Genomic DNA, 13,618 nt, shown 5'->3' with positions numbered 1-13,618 from the left:
CTACCAAATATTGATTATATATTTGATGTGTGATATGATTATTATTATTTATTAATCGAGACTCGACACATGAAGTATAACGGATATAATGTGTCAATAAAATATTTTAATTTATATAAAATTTTATAATCGATGATTATTACATGATCGATAGATACTATATAAAATAACATCATAATCTAACCAATTATGAGTTTTCATCGTCCGCCACTAATATATACTAACTTGAGACTCAGAAGAATAGATCGAAACATGATATAATTATTTACTTCTGCGCTTCTCTAAGACATTATCGTGATAATGCTCGAAAAATAAATCAAGTGGATTTGATTTCACCTATAATCATATCGAAATCTAATCCTTCATGCACACACTACATGATTACAAACACAACACAGTATCCTGATTGCAGATAAGGCAATAAAAAGGGATGGAAAAGCTTGTGCAGTGAGCTGGAAACACCTCCATCATAAACAGTGGCTGAGACCTCAATCGATCGCTAAATAAGCATTGTTTTAGATCTACTTACGTTCTTAACTTTGAGAGCTTGCGTCAAAGGTCTTACTGTGGTTCCCTGACCTGGTTGCCTTCCTCGGGCTTCTCACAAGTTTTAAACTGTAAGTGATGTTTTACAAAGCAAACTTAGCATATGTCTAAGCTTTGGGAAGAAGCTATTCAAAAATGGTATACAGACTCCCATACCTCCCATCTGGACTACCTAAATCTAGCGGAGACTTCAAAACCCACTAAGAAAGAACTAGCTCACAACATCTCTGTCCCGAACTTGTCTATCAAGTAGGGTAAATCTGAGAAACTTCAAACTTTTGCTTGAAGAAAACCGCAACCTTGAGCATAGGGTCAAGAGCCTCGAATCCTCAATAACAACGCTGTCTTCCTTACTCATCAAGAACAAGCCTCTTACTCAAGCTGATGTTCAAAAATTGGTGCTAGAAATAACTAAGCAACCCAAACTCATTGAGGAAGAAGCCTTACGACTTTCACAGAGCCTGGACCAAAAACTCCGAAGGATTGAAATTCTATTATCCAAAATAGAAAAACAAATCTTTGGATGAGTCATATATCCTCCAGGAGTACCGAATCTTACAAGGAAGCTCTTAAAGCTACTGAACCTATTGAACCCCCATCACTTGGGTTTCTCAAGACAAGTGATTTTCAGGGAACTCTTAGCCATCAGGTAGCCGTAATCAAGCAGCATAACGTACAAATTCAACTTCTGGTACAAATTGCTGAAAACATAAAAGGAATACGAACGGAGCTACAGACAATACGGGAATTGCAACAATCAAAGGCAACGCAATCCCAAGTAGTACCAGACGAACTCATCACCAAACTAGCAAACCTCAACCTAGGCCCCTCTGAAAGGCCTAAAGAAACAAAAGGAAGAATATTAGTCTTTAAAGACCCTATAAAAATCTTCCAAGAAACAAAAAGATGACTTCCAGGACACAAACCCAAGAGGTATCTACGTCAACTCCTCTTGTAGAAGACCAAATCAGGAACTACAGAAGAAACCAGAGGAGAATATTCAACGCTAGAAGACGACTTGGGCAACTCATCTTCAGAAATACAGACTTAAACGCGCAGGTTCTGGAACAACAAATAGACCCTCAAGCGCAGCTGCAATTATCCATGAGGGAAAGAGCTGCAATAGCACCTGCCGAAGTATTATACCACTCAAGAAGAGATGATGTACATCACAGGGTCTATACGCATCGATCTGAAGAGGCTATGTTGGTCACCAACAATCAAGAAGACAGGGCTTTCATTCAGGAGCCAAGCTTTGACCAACTGATCAGGAGCGGGATGAGGTATATTCATCTCGGGATCCTACAAACAAGGGTCCAGACACTCCATAGACAGGAAGAGGGAACACTGGCACTATTAGTGTTCCGAGACAACAGATGGGCTGATGATAGGTCCATCATTGCCACAATGGAAGTAGACCTGACTAGAGGAAGTCAACTGGTCTACGTTGTACCAGACACCATGATGACGATAGGAGATTTTTACCGTAATATACAACTTTCTATACTAACCCGTGGATATGACACATGGCAGAATGGAGAAGCAAATCTGCTAATCACCAGGGGAATGGTGGGGCGACTTTCAAATACCCCGAATGTCGCCTTTGCATATGAAATTTCAGGGGTGGTGGATTACTTGACAAGCCATGGCGTAAGGGCTTTACCGGGAAGAAGGTATTCCACAGCAGAAATCAGAGGAAGAGACTGGATGATCAGACCCACACAGGTCTCAATTCCCATACAACCTGCCGAACTCAGGAGCCGAAATCTAATTGACGGAAGAATTTCAATTAGCTTCGACAATTATAAAGCGGCATCAACATCCAGCAGGATCCGTTACAACAACGCGGATGACGAAACATTCAGTGATGAAGAGGAAATCCGAAGCCACACAATAGCTGTCAACATTCAATTAAACGACAGCGAGGACGAGGCTGAGGAGCTAAGGGAAAACCTTAATTCCTACTTCCGAGGCACCCACATCACAGAAGAGGAAGTAGAGATGCCGTACCCTCGGAAGCGTCAAAAGGAATTAATCGCAGCAGGACTAGAGGAGGAACTGATAATGGAATACCCACAGTTAGCAAGGTTATCTCAACAGGTATATTCATCATCTGCTATATCAAATTACAGGCCACCGACGGACTCAACCATGGGACCCGTAAACTATCCCCCGGCTATGAACATAGAATCCACAAGCCAGAAACCAGAATATGAAGGACACTCAAGACAGCCAAGGTTCAAGGCGAAGAACTTCTCGGAAGCCTGGAACCTCCCCTCGGCTTTCCAACAGCAAGGAGCAATGTTCATAATCCCATCCCAACTGGGAATGTTCGATGAAGTGTTTATGGGGTGGGAATCAATAACAAAGAATTTAGTATCTTCACAAGGATTCACAGATCCTCTAGCAAAAATGGAATTTATTGAAAATCTGCTCGGAGAAGCGGAGAAACTAGCGTGGATCCAATGGCGGATGGCCTACCCTGAAGAATACCAACTACTGCTAGCTAATGCGGATGGAATGGGAGGAACACAAAATATTCTCTCACAACTGAGGACGATTTTTATACTAGAAGACCCGTTTCAAGGATCTACGACAGCACAAGAAGAAGCTTACAGAGATCTCGAAAGGTTATCTTGCACTAACCTCAACCATATTATTCAGTTCTTAAATGATTATATGAGGTTGGCATCCAAAACAGGTAAGATGTTCTTAGGACCAGAATTATCCGAAAAATTATGGTCCAAAATGCTAGGGGAGCTAGGAAAAAGGATCAAAGAGGCATTTGAAGCAAAATACAGGGGAAACACCATAGGGGTAATCCCAAGGATTCTCTTCTCCTACAAATATTTAGAAGCAGAGTGCAAGGATGCTGCATTCAGAAGAGCATTAAAAGACCTATCCTTTTGCAGTAAGATTCCTATCCCAGGATATTACAACAAACCCGAAAGAAAATATGGGGTAAGAAGATCAACTACCTACAAGGGTAAACCTCTTTTCAATTCATCCCATGCAAGAATTGAAAAGAGGAAGCATTTGATAAGAAATAAGAAATGCAAGTGCTACCTTTGTGGAGAAGAAGGGCATTTTGCAAGGGAATGCCCTAACGACCGAAAAAATATTAAAAGAGTAACAATATTTGAACAATTGGACATTCCGGAAGAATACGAAATACTATCAGTACAAGAAGGAGAGAACCAAAGCGACGCAATTTATTCAATATCTGAAGGAGAAGATACAGAAGACCTGCAGCATGGTATTCACTCCTTCACTCATAAAATCTTTGCTTTAATAGAAGATAGTAGAACTTGGTGGATAGGACCTGAGACAGGATACCGAGCAAGAGTACAAGTTTCCCAAGAACAAGCTAAGTGCAGACATATATGGGAAATCAACACGGAGCTACAACCAGAATTTGAAGGATGCAAGTGCTGCAAGAGAAAGTCACAGAGAAGGCATAGGAGACACTGTCCCTTATGCAAGATCACTTCGTGCGGAATGTGCAGCATATATTACTTTGACAAAAGAACCCCCGTAATGATGGATGAACCACCAAGGTATGAACCTAAAAACTTGCTTCAAACACAACAAGATTTCATTAATCATTGTGAAGCAGAAATAAGAAGGCTCAAAATGGCGGTTGAATTTGAACAACAAAAGGCTAAGGAGCTTGAAGAAATGCATGCTCAATCCATAGCCACAGCCCAAGAAAATCTCCGTTTACGAAATGAGGTGGCGGAACTGAAGGCAAAATATGATAAATTGGAAGGAGAGGTACTGGAAGTAGATTGGTTGAGGCTAGAAAAGGCAGATCTCCTAAAAGAGATACAAAGGCTGGGAAAAAGAAAGATGGAAGAGAGCGAAGAAGAAGAAAGTGAAGGAGCTCTCGTTCTCTTAGAAGAAGAAACCCAGAAGATCCTTTCTATGGAAACAAAGGAAACGGGAGGATCAAGAAAATCTAAGAATATGCTCTTCAACCTGAAGGTACATATGGAAATTCTAAATATTCCCCCTTTTGAGGTTAATGCTATATTAGATACAGGTGCGACCACTTGTTGCATAGATGAAAAGGTTGTACCAAAAGCGGCAATGGAGGAAAATCCTTATGTTGTACATTTCAGCGGGATTACCTCCAAAACAACAGCAAATAAAAAATTAAGGGGAGGCAAAATGACTATTGGAAACAACAGTTTCAGAATTCCCTACACCTATGCATTCTCGATGAAGCTAGGGGATGATATTCAAATGATAATAGGATGTAATTTCATAAGGGCAATGCAAGGAGGGGTCAGGATCGAAGGTAACACGGTTACATTCTACAAAAATTTGACAACTATTAATACTCTGCCCTATATCTCGACAGCCGCAGCAATAGAGGAACTGGACCTGGAAGAGGATGACTATATTCAAATCCAGGAATCAGTATTTTACTCTGCAGAAGCTCAGCAAAGCAATGAAAAAATAAGAGCCAAGTTCGGAAGCCTACTAGACCAGCTAAAGGCCCAAGGTTATATTGGGGAGGACCCTCTCAAGCATTGGAGAAAGAATGAAATAACATGCAAATTGGAAATCAAAAATCAAGATTTTGTGGTAGAAGACAAGCCTCTCAGACATTTGACACCACAAGCAAATGAAGCTTTTTCCAAGCATATAAGAGCATTACTGGAGATAGGGGTTATCAGACCAAGCAAAAGTAAGCACCGCACCACTGCTATAATTGTTAATTCAGGAACCACGGTGGACCCCATAACAGGAGCCGAAAGAAAAGGGAAGGAAAGGATGGTTTTTAACTACAAAAGGCTTAATGACATCACGGAGAAGGATCAATATAGCCTCCCTGGTATTAACACCATCCTCAAAAAGGTCAGCAATAGTAAAATTTACTCAAAGTTTGATCTAAAATCTGGCTTTCATCAAGTCGCTATGCACCCTGATTCCATTGAATGGACTGCATTCTGGGTACCGAAAGGATTGTATGAATGGCTTGCAATGACATTTGGTCTAAAAAATGCCCCTGCCGTATTCCAAAGGAAAATGGATAATTGCTTCAAAGGTACGGAACAATTCATTGCAGTCTACATTGATGATATCCTTGTTTTCTCAGAAAGCGAAAAGGAGCATGAGCAACACCTCGCCAAGATGTTAAAAATATGCCAAGAGAATGGCCTTGTTTTAAGCCCAACAAAGATGAAAATTGCAGTAAAGGAAATTGAATTTCTTGGAGCAGTCCTAGGAAATTCCAAGATCAAACTGCAACCTCATATCATTAAAAAGATTACTGACTATCGGGAGGAAGACCTTACTACCAAGAAAGGCCTCAGGTCATGGCTAGGGATCCTAAACTATGCAAGAAGCTACATACCCAACCTGGGTAGACTCTTAGGCCCGTTATATTCAAAAACAAGCCCAACAGGCGAGAAAAAGATGAACAATCAAGATTGGGAACTGATCAAGAAAATCAAGAGCTTAGTACAGAATCTTCCTGACCTGGAAGTACCTCCTGAAGACTGTTTCATAATACTAGAAACAGACGGATGCATGGAAGGATGGGGAGGAATTTGTAAATGGAAAAAACAAAAATATGACCCCAGAAATACTGAAAAGGTATGTGCCTACGCCAGTGGAAAGTACAATCCCATCAAATCTACTATAGACGCTGAGATGCATGCAGTTATGAAAACCCTGGAGGCATTGAAGATCTACTTCCTTGACAAAAGGGAAATCATTATTAGAACAGATTGCCAAGCAATAATAAGCTTCTTCAACAAGTCAGCTCAGAACAAACCATCTAGAGTCAGATGGATGGCCTTCGTAGACTATATCACTGGGAGCGGCGTGGAAGTGAAATTTGAGCACATCGAAGGAGAAAGTAATATTCTAGCCGACTCTTTATCAAGACTAATAAATATTTTGGTTGCAGGATGGCCAAGCGAATCATTACTCCTAATCCTGGAAGCCACCCAGGAAGTTCAAGCCAAACCAAACCTCAAGGCTGCTACACACCTGAATCAACTAATAAACCAGGCGACCTCCTCCTGCAATACCAACAGGAAATGGACAAGCTCAAAACCAGGACACGTGACGGACTCTCATTTTATGAAGAAGGATTATCTGAAAGAAGACTTGGATCAATTCAAAAGGAAGCCTCCCGACAAGCACTTGAAGCATTGCAACAATTCTTCGATATCCACTTAATCAAGACCAAAGAGTATCAGAGAAGGAACGGTGGAAAGGACAACTGGTACAGGGACTGGTTACCAGTCGTTCTTCAACAGCAACAACAACGGGAGGAGGCCCTATCTCTGGTAAAAGATGTCTCACAAAGGACAACCAGCTTCAGCCTTTAAACAGCTGGAATATATACTTTGTTTAGCCGCCAAGCAAAGACAAATGGTGTGGGACAAAATATTTGCTTTTCTTAGCTACTAAGGAAAATGAGTTGAGCCCCGGGGAGCCGCTCATAGTATCACCAATAATTGTGCCAAGGAATATGCTTTCCTTCGTCAAGAAGTTAGAGAAATATCTGATGAAAGGATAAGAATGCGATGGGGCCCAACGCGCACCCGATTCTATCCTCTTCCTCTATATATTCTCTAGCTTAGTCTCTTGCAAGACATCGGTCTAGAAACCAGAGTCTTACTTGAGCAGAAATCTATCCTCTGTAAGCATTTCAAGCTTTGTTTATATCCAATCTATTGTATAAATTTTAAGCTTTCTATAGTTCTTTGTGCTTATCATTTCTTATTGGATCCCGCTTCCCGCTTCCCGCTTCCCGCTTCCCGCTTCCGTCGACTTTCTGATATCAGAGCAGAAAGAGAGTGTCCTGCAGCAGGGCTTGATGACAGTTTTGATCGCCAGAGATAGAAAAACCCCACCAAAAAGAACAAGAACAGATCTCAAGGGATTGCCATCAAAGGATGGCTAAGCTTTTGCTTGCTGTTCTTCTCACTTTTGTGGCAGGATCACAACCCCACAAAACCGACCAAAATCTTTTTTGTGTTGATCGAGGGATCCAACAAGAAAGTTAAATCCCCACATCTTGGGATGTACAAGAGATATGACATGAATTACATGTTGAAGTACAATCACACAGCAAAACTGTACTATCTCTCATTACAACCTGTGCTGAAAACATCTCAAGGAAATGTCTGATATACTTGGTATTCAGTAGTTCATCATTTAACTATGAGTGAGGAGGAGTAGATCAGTGAAGGGTGGTAGCAGTATGGTTCTTTTAAGAAGATGAGGGGAATAAAAGATGGAAAACAAAGTACAAAGTTTGGCATGCAAGTGTTCATCTTAACATCACAAGATGAAGACACTAGAGTGGCATGCTAATGGCCTGTTGCATCAAAGAATGAAGTTAAAGAGGATACAGCAATCTCAAGTGTGCTGAAGTATTTATGGTTCTTTTTCTTGTTTTATAGAATGATGAAGTGCTTGGGCAGGGCATGGTGGGGAAGGTGGTGTGATGGTGCACAAAACCATCCAAATGTTCATATCAATGTTGGAATCCCTGCCTAGTTTATGATGGATCTAAAGTGCTGACCATAATAGATTCCATGAGCCATACTGAAATAGGGATGGTTTTCACTTGGGTTACCCAACATAAAACTTCATTCCTAGAAATCCTGGTCCCTCATATTAAAACCCTGTGAACATTAGGTCCCCAGCAACTACTTAATGCTTTAGTTTTCCTGGTGCTTCACATCACCATCAACTATTGGAATCTTTGGCCCTTCAAGATATCTTAGTCTGTGACTTCACTTATATCACCTAAACTGTTTTGGAGGAATTAAGAGGCCATGTTTTCATCTTTTAATGCCTTCTTGAAGTTGCAATCAAGAATTCCCATAGCATCTTGCAGGAAACTATCTATGTAATCAATTAGGCTATTTGCTTCCTCCTTGTTTTTGTCAAAACAGCAAAGCCAATGATCAGGTAAGAATCAACTTTTACTTTTCATGAAAAGATCAGACAGGCTGCAACTGATGACCATTGGCTAGTCTAAAGGTCAAATCCATTGTGAAGTTAGTGGCATGGTTTTGTATATCCAGTGACTGTGCTAGATCATGACTTGTTGAGAGGGTTTGGGACCTCAGAGGTCACTCTTGGGTCACCATTGATAATAAAAATTCCAGTGAATTGACTTAGCCTTGAAGCATTTGGCCATCAAAGTTTGTTCTCTAGTTTAGGTGGCATCTTCCTCCTCCTTTTCACTACCTTCTCTTTTCTCTCTTTCAGTAATGTTTTGATGCTCCTGGAGAAAGTCATTGCAACATCACTGTCTTCTTTGCCTGCCTTGGTCCCAATGGAACCGCAGAAGATAAAATTTCTGCAGGGTGCTGAGCTACAAAACAAGCTACTCTGCTCTTCTTGCATCTCATGAGTGATGTTTCTTGAATGTAATGAAGTGAAACCAAACCTAGATGTTTCCAACTTGGACCACTTTGTGTTAGATTAGACCCAACAGCCATGATCATGTTTGTTGACCTCGAAACCTGATTTTTCTTGATGATCCAATACAGCATGAGCCACAGTTGTGAGGTATATGTTATAAGATGGTCCAACCCTGCAATGTCCTTGAGCACCTCTTCAGCTTTTGAAGGGTAGATTCACCTTTCTTGTTTCTGTAGAGCTTGATGCACATCCAATCATTGATTGAGACTATTTGTATAAAGAGATAAAACAAAATTGAACAGTCAAATCCCTCTCTCTCTCTCTCTCTCTCTGTTCCATCATATATGACCTTAAAATGTCATCTACTGCTGAGATATGATATAAGATGTTTGTCATGGAAATCAACACAATTGTCATGGAAATCAAAACAATCCTTCACATAGGTAGTAGCATGCAAGTCCATCATTATATATCCTCACAATCATTGGTTGTTGAATTCCTGGGCTACACAACTCTGTCAGTGACCTGCCTATGTAGGTAACTTTATGAACCTAGAGTGATCACCAATGTGTACTAATCACAATTCCTATCTATCAAAGATGTTGCTTTTCAAGATATTTCAAATCTCAATTGATGGAGAAAGACTTTTGCAAACAATGCACAGCTCAAGAAGCCTCCCAGGTTTCTATAGGTAACAAAAACATACAAAGATAAATCACTCTCAGGGTTCACTGTAGATGTTCCAAAGTAATATATTCATGCACTCCAAAAATAGAGGTAGAAGTTTCAGCAAGAAAAATTGCTACTGTGGGCACTTCAGAAACACATCAGAGTAGAACAAATGGATTGCATAATCCTCAACAAGAGGTAAAAGACAGGAGGACCCACTTCTTTATTTTCTTCTTCTATCTTCTCAATCCTTCCTCACATCTATTATATCTCTATCTCCATTTATTGAGGAAAAGCCAAATAATTGATGCCATCAAAATCACTAGCAGTGGAGTCATCCTATGCCTATCAGTTACCATGTAACTTCTGTGGTCTAAGATAAACATAACCCAAAAGTAATTGTCTATACTCCAAGTAGCTTTAATTTCTAAATCATTTGGTTGCAAGCTAAATCATGATTATATGTTGTTGCATCTCCCAGAAACCTCTGTTTCATGGCCCATCTTTGTTAGCCCCACATGAGAAAAACAACATTTTGAAATTAATCAGTGATTTTTTCCACAGATACAAAGTTTCTTATGTCAATCATTAAATGAAGCCAAATGGTGGCCTGTAACCATTCCTGATGCAACTAAATGAAGGCAATGGTTGACCAAACTAAGAACAACAGGGGATAATCTAGTATGGTTGAGACACTTTTCGATTGTTGTCTTTAGCACAAAAGAATAGAAGAATTGTCTATGGCAAATCCTTAACCAGACCAGGAAAACCACACAACTATCATATAAAATTTGGTCTTCTTAACCCACAGATTCCATCAAAGGCCATCTTTAAGATCATTAGTCTTATAAGCAGGTTTAAGAGCCATCCTTCTTGTACATATATAATGTCAGTGTCAAATGGTCCCAAAGCAATCAACATTGTCATTCTGTCAGAGAAGAGATTTAATAGTCAATTTCTAAATTGACTACACTCCTAACAGCACACACATTATTCTACACCAGAGAACCTCCACTGTGTCCACAGAGTTATGGAATTAGGGGGTATTTAAGTGGGACACAACCTATGCCATCTCTCAAAGTTTCAACTGTCACCATTGTCTCCTTATCAGTCTTTATAAGAGTGCAGCAGAAGCTAAATTCATGGGTGCTCTTATATGATGCTGCTTACTTCTTCCACCATTGAAGAAGGAACTAAAAGAAAAAGACACCATCCTCTTGAATGAAAAGAAGAAATGTCACAGTAACCTCAGCTGAGATGCCCACTAAAGAAAAGCTTACCCTTCGATGCCTATAATGGTGTTTCCTAGGGTAACATATTAAATGTCTTTTAGATGTTTCTTTATCTGGGATTGATCAAGCTTCGAGTGGTATTGCTCTTCTCAAGCTCAACTCGGCAGCTACAGTGGATCTCTACCGATGGCAGGATTCAAGAACAACTTTTCTTTTCCTCTTTGGAAAAATCTTGGAGAAAGTAGAGGCTGGAAGAGGATATCAGTTCAGCCCACCAGCTGGAATTGAATGCTTATGAAATACCATCTCTGACCCCACTTTTCCAATGAATCACCCCCCAACAACTACTACTCACAGCAGATTCCAATGCCTTTCCTTTCATTATTTTTCTCTTCTTATTGCTCCATTCTCGTCCATAAATGCCACCCTCTGCTAAGCTACAATTCCCTTTTCCCCTTCTTCTCTTCTTCCTCGCTAAGCTCTGCCGAGGTTCTGCTGCTCTGTCATAGCTTTCCTCCCTGTTCTTCTCCTGCTTCTGGTGCCCATAGCTCGGCACTGGAAGCCAAGTTCTTGCTGCTGTTCTTCCGCTGGTTCTTGTGTGAAGCTCCCTCTTTGGGAGCTCCTTTGGCTGCTACAATTCCTTTTTCCCCTTCTTCTCTTCTTCCTCGCTAAGCTCGACCGAGGTTCTGCTGCTCTTTCATAGCTTTCCTCCCTGTTCTTCTCCTGCTTCTGGTGCCCATAACTCGGCACTGGAAGCCAAGTTCTTGCTGCTGTTCTTCCGCTGGTTCTTGTGAGAAGCTCACTCTTTGGGAGCTCCTTTGGCTGCTTTCTTCCTGTTGGACACTTTTCTTTCATTCCTGTTATTTACGAGGAAAGCTCCGTCCAATTTTCTCAAGGCACTCTGATTCTGTATTCAGAACAAAGAAATCATCATCACCAAGCTTTGCACCCAAGAAAAAAAGGGAGGTCGACTCTTCTATCTCTGTCCCAAGGTCTGAGCGTTGTGTACTAAACCTTGTTCTTCTTCCGGTCACATGCAGCGTCTCTACCTCTTGATGTTTCTGATTGATGCTGCCTATCCGAAGTGAGCTCCTCCCGTCCGAGTGTATGATAAATCCCACTCTTCAGCGCATGAGCCATCTTGTTCAATCCTTCTCCGTGGTCTTTCTCTACTGGTTCTATGTTTTCCATGAGCTTCGTGCCGAAAACTGAGCAGTGCAATATCTCCACCTTCTTACATATAAGTCTCCTAGTCTTCTTGGCTTTGTCTCGTGATCAATAACTGCATCTTTCGTGTTTGCATCGTCTTTCTTGAGAGGAAACCCAACAGATCTCTTCAAAAACACCAAGTTCTAATGGCTTCTCCCAGTGGGGCTTCCTCTGGCTCCAGCATGTTCCACAGCTCCGGTTCATCAGAAGACCTGCAAGCGGCGATGGACGAGAAGAAGAGGAAGAGAATGATATCGAACCGTGAGTCCGCGAGACGGTCGAGGTTACGGAAGCAGAAGCACCTGGATGATCTGATGGCGCAGGCGAACCAGCTGAGGAAGGAGAACAGCCGCGTCCTTTCGGTGTTGAACCTCACCACGCGGCACTGTGCTGCCGCGCAGGCTGAGAACTCCGTGCTGAGGGCGCAGATGATGGAGCTCAGCAACCGGCTACAGTCCCTCAATGAGATGCTTGACATCTTCAATGGAAACAGCATCAGCAGCAGCAGCAGCAGTTTCTTCATGGGTGATGGATTTCATGCCATCGATAACTCGATCAGTCCATGGATCCAAAGTTATACGACTCAGCCTATCATGGCTGCAGCAGAGCACATGTTTCACCACTGACAGATCCGATGCCACTGATGCAGCCATAATAGCCATTGGATTACTCTCCCCTTTGCATGGAAGAAGTTGAAGAACGTGTTTATGTCATATATATTAAGAATCCTAAGACCATGAAGCTTCTTCATGTTTCTAAAGAGGAATTCACTTCCCAGCTTCTGGTTGTACATCTAGTCTATCATCTACATTTGTATCCCCAGAGAAGTGAATATATATGGTTCTCTCTCACTCTCTCTCTCTCTCTCTCTCTCTCTCTCTCTCTTGCACACACACACATTTAAAGACAAAGAAATAAACCAGAACTAGAATAACAGTAGAACCTGAATATGTGTTTTGGACAGTTGAAATGCTAATGATCTGACAAAAAGATTTTGTATTTCCATCAAGGCATAAAATATTGGAAAGAAAAGTAAAAAAAACTATATTTTGTACTCAAGTGTTTACCCTCGGTTTCAAGACAATCAAATGAACAGTAATTTTTGATGAGTAAGAAAGCAAAATAATGCAATTGTATGGTACCAGTCAAACAAGTAGTGTTTTGTAATAATATGCCACCGGCTATATAAAAAGAGCTGTGATGATGAAATCAATTGTCATGGTCTTCAGATATGACTGCATGTTTGAGAAAAGGCTAAAGAGATCTTACTGCAGTCACAAGGCCATGAGATCACCTAAGAAAGGATTAGAGAGGTGAGGAAAGCAGCTTTAGCATTAAAATGGATGATTGAGGAGGAGGTTCCCATTAAGGAGATGTTGGAAAAATAAGAGCAATCATTGACCAAAAGACTATTATCACAACCATAGTAATATTGATGATGATGATGATGACTGTAACAATGATGATGGATGGTGAAATACAACATCAGATTCATGATCCTATCCACCAGTGTATTTGATTCTCGGATGGCTTTCTTGGCATCCAATGGATCCATTACGACC

At 41.0% G+C, this 13,618-nt stretch overlaps 1 protein-coding gene across 1 annotated transcript; it reads left to right on the top strand.

Moving 5' to 3' along the window:
• Nucleotides 1–11,201: 11,201 nt before the first annotated feature.
• On the top strand, nucleotides 11,202–12,907 carry LOC135595584 (bZIP transcription factor 44-like). Its single transcript, XM_065086708.1, has one exon. The coding sequence runs from the start codon at nucleotides 12,203–12,205 to the stop codon at nucleotides 12,680–12,682; it is 480 nt and encodes a 159-aa protein (XP_064942780.1). The 5' UTR covers nucleotides 11,202–12,202; the 3' UTR covers nucleotides 12,683–12,907.
• Nucleotides 12,908–13,618: the final 711 nt, after the last annotated feature.

This window comes from Musa acuminata, chromosome BXJ1-10, assembly GCF_036884655.1.
Source record: "Musa acuminata AAA Group cultivar baxijiao chromosome BXJ1-10, Cavendish_Baxijiao_AAA, whole genome shotgun sequence".
Classification (NCBI taxonomy): domain Eukaryota; kingdom Viridiplantae; phylum Streptophyta; class Magnoliopsida; order Zingiberales; family Musaceae; genus Musa; species Musa acuminata.
The sequence above is the reverse complement of the archived record's forward strand: the minus strand, read 5'-3'. Positions and strand labels throughout refer to the sequence as shown.

Coding starts and splice junctions, on each gene's coding strand:
- LOC135595584 (XM_065086708.1), top strand. CDS start 12,203: ATGGCTTCTCCCAGTGGGGCTTCCTCTGGCTCCAGCATGTTCCACAGC.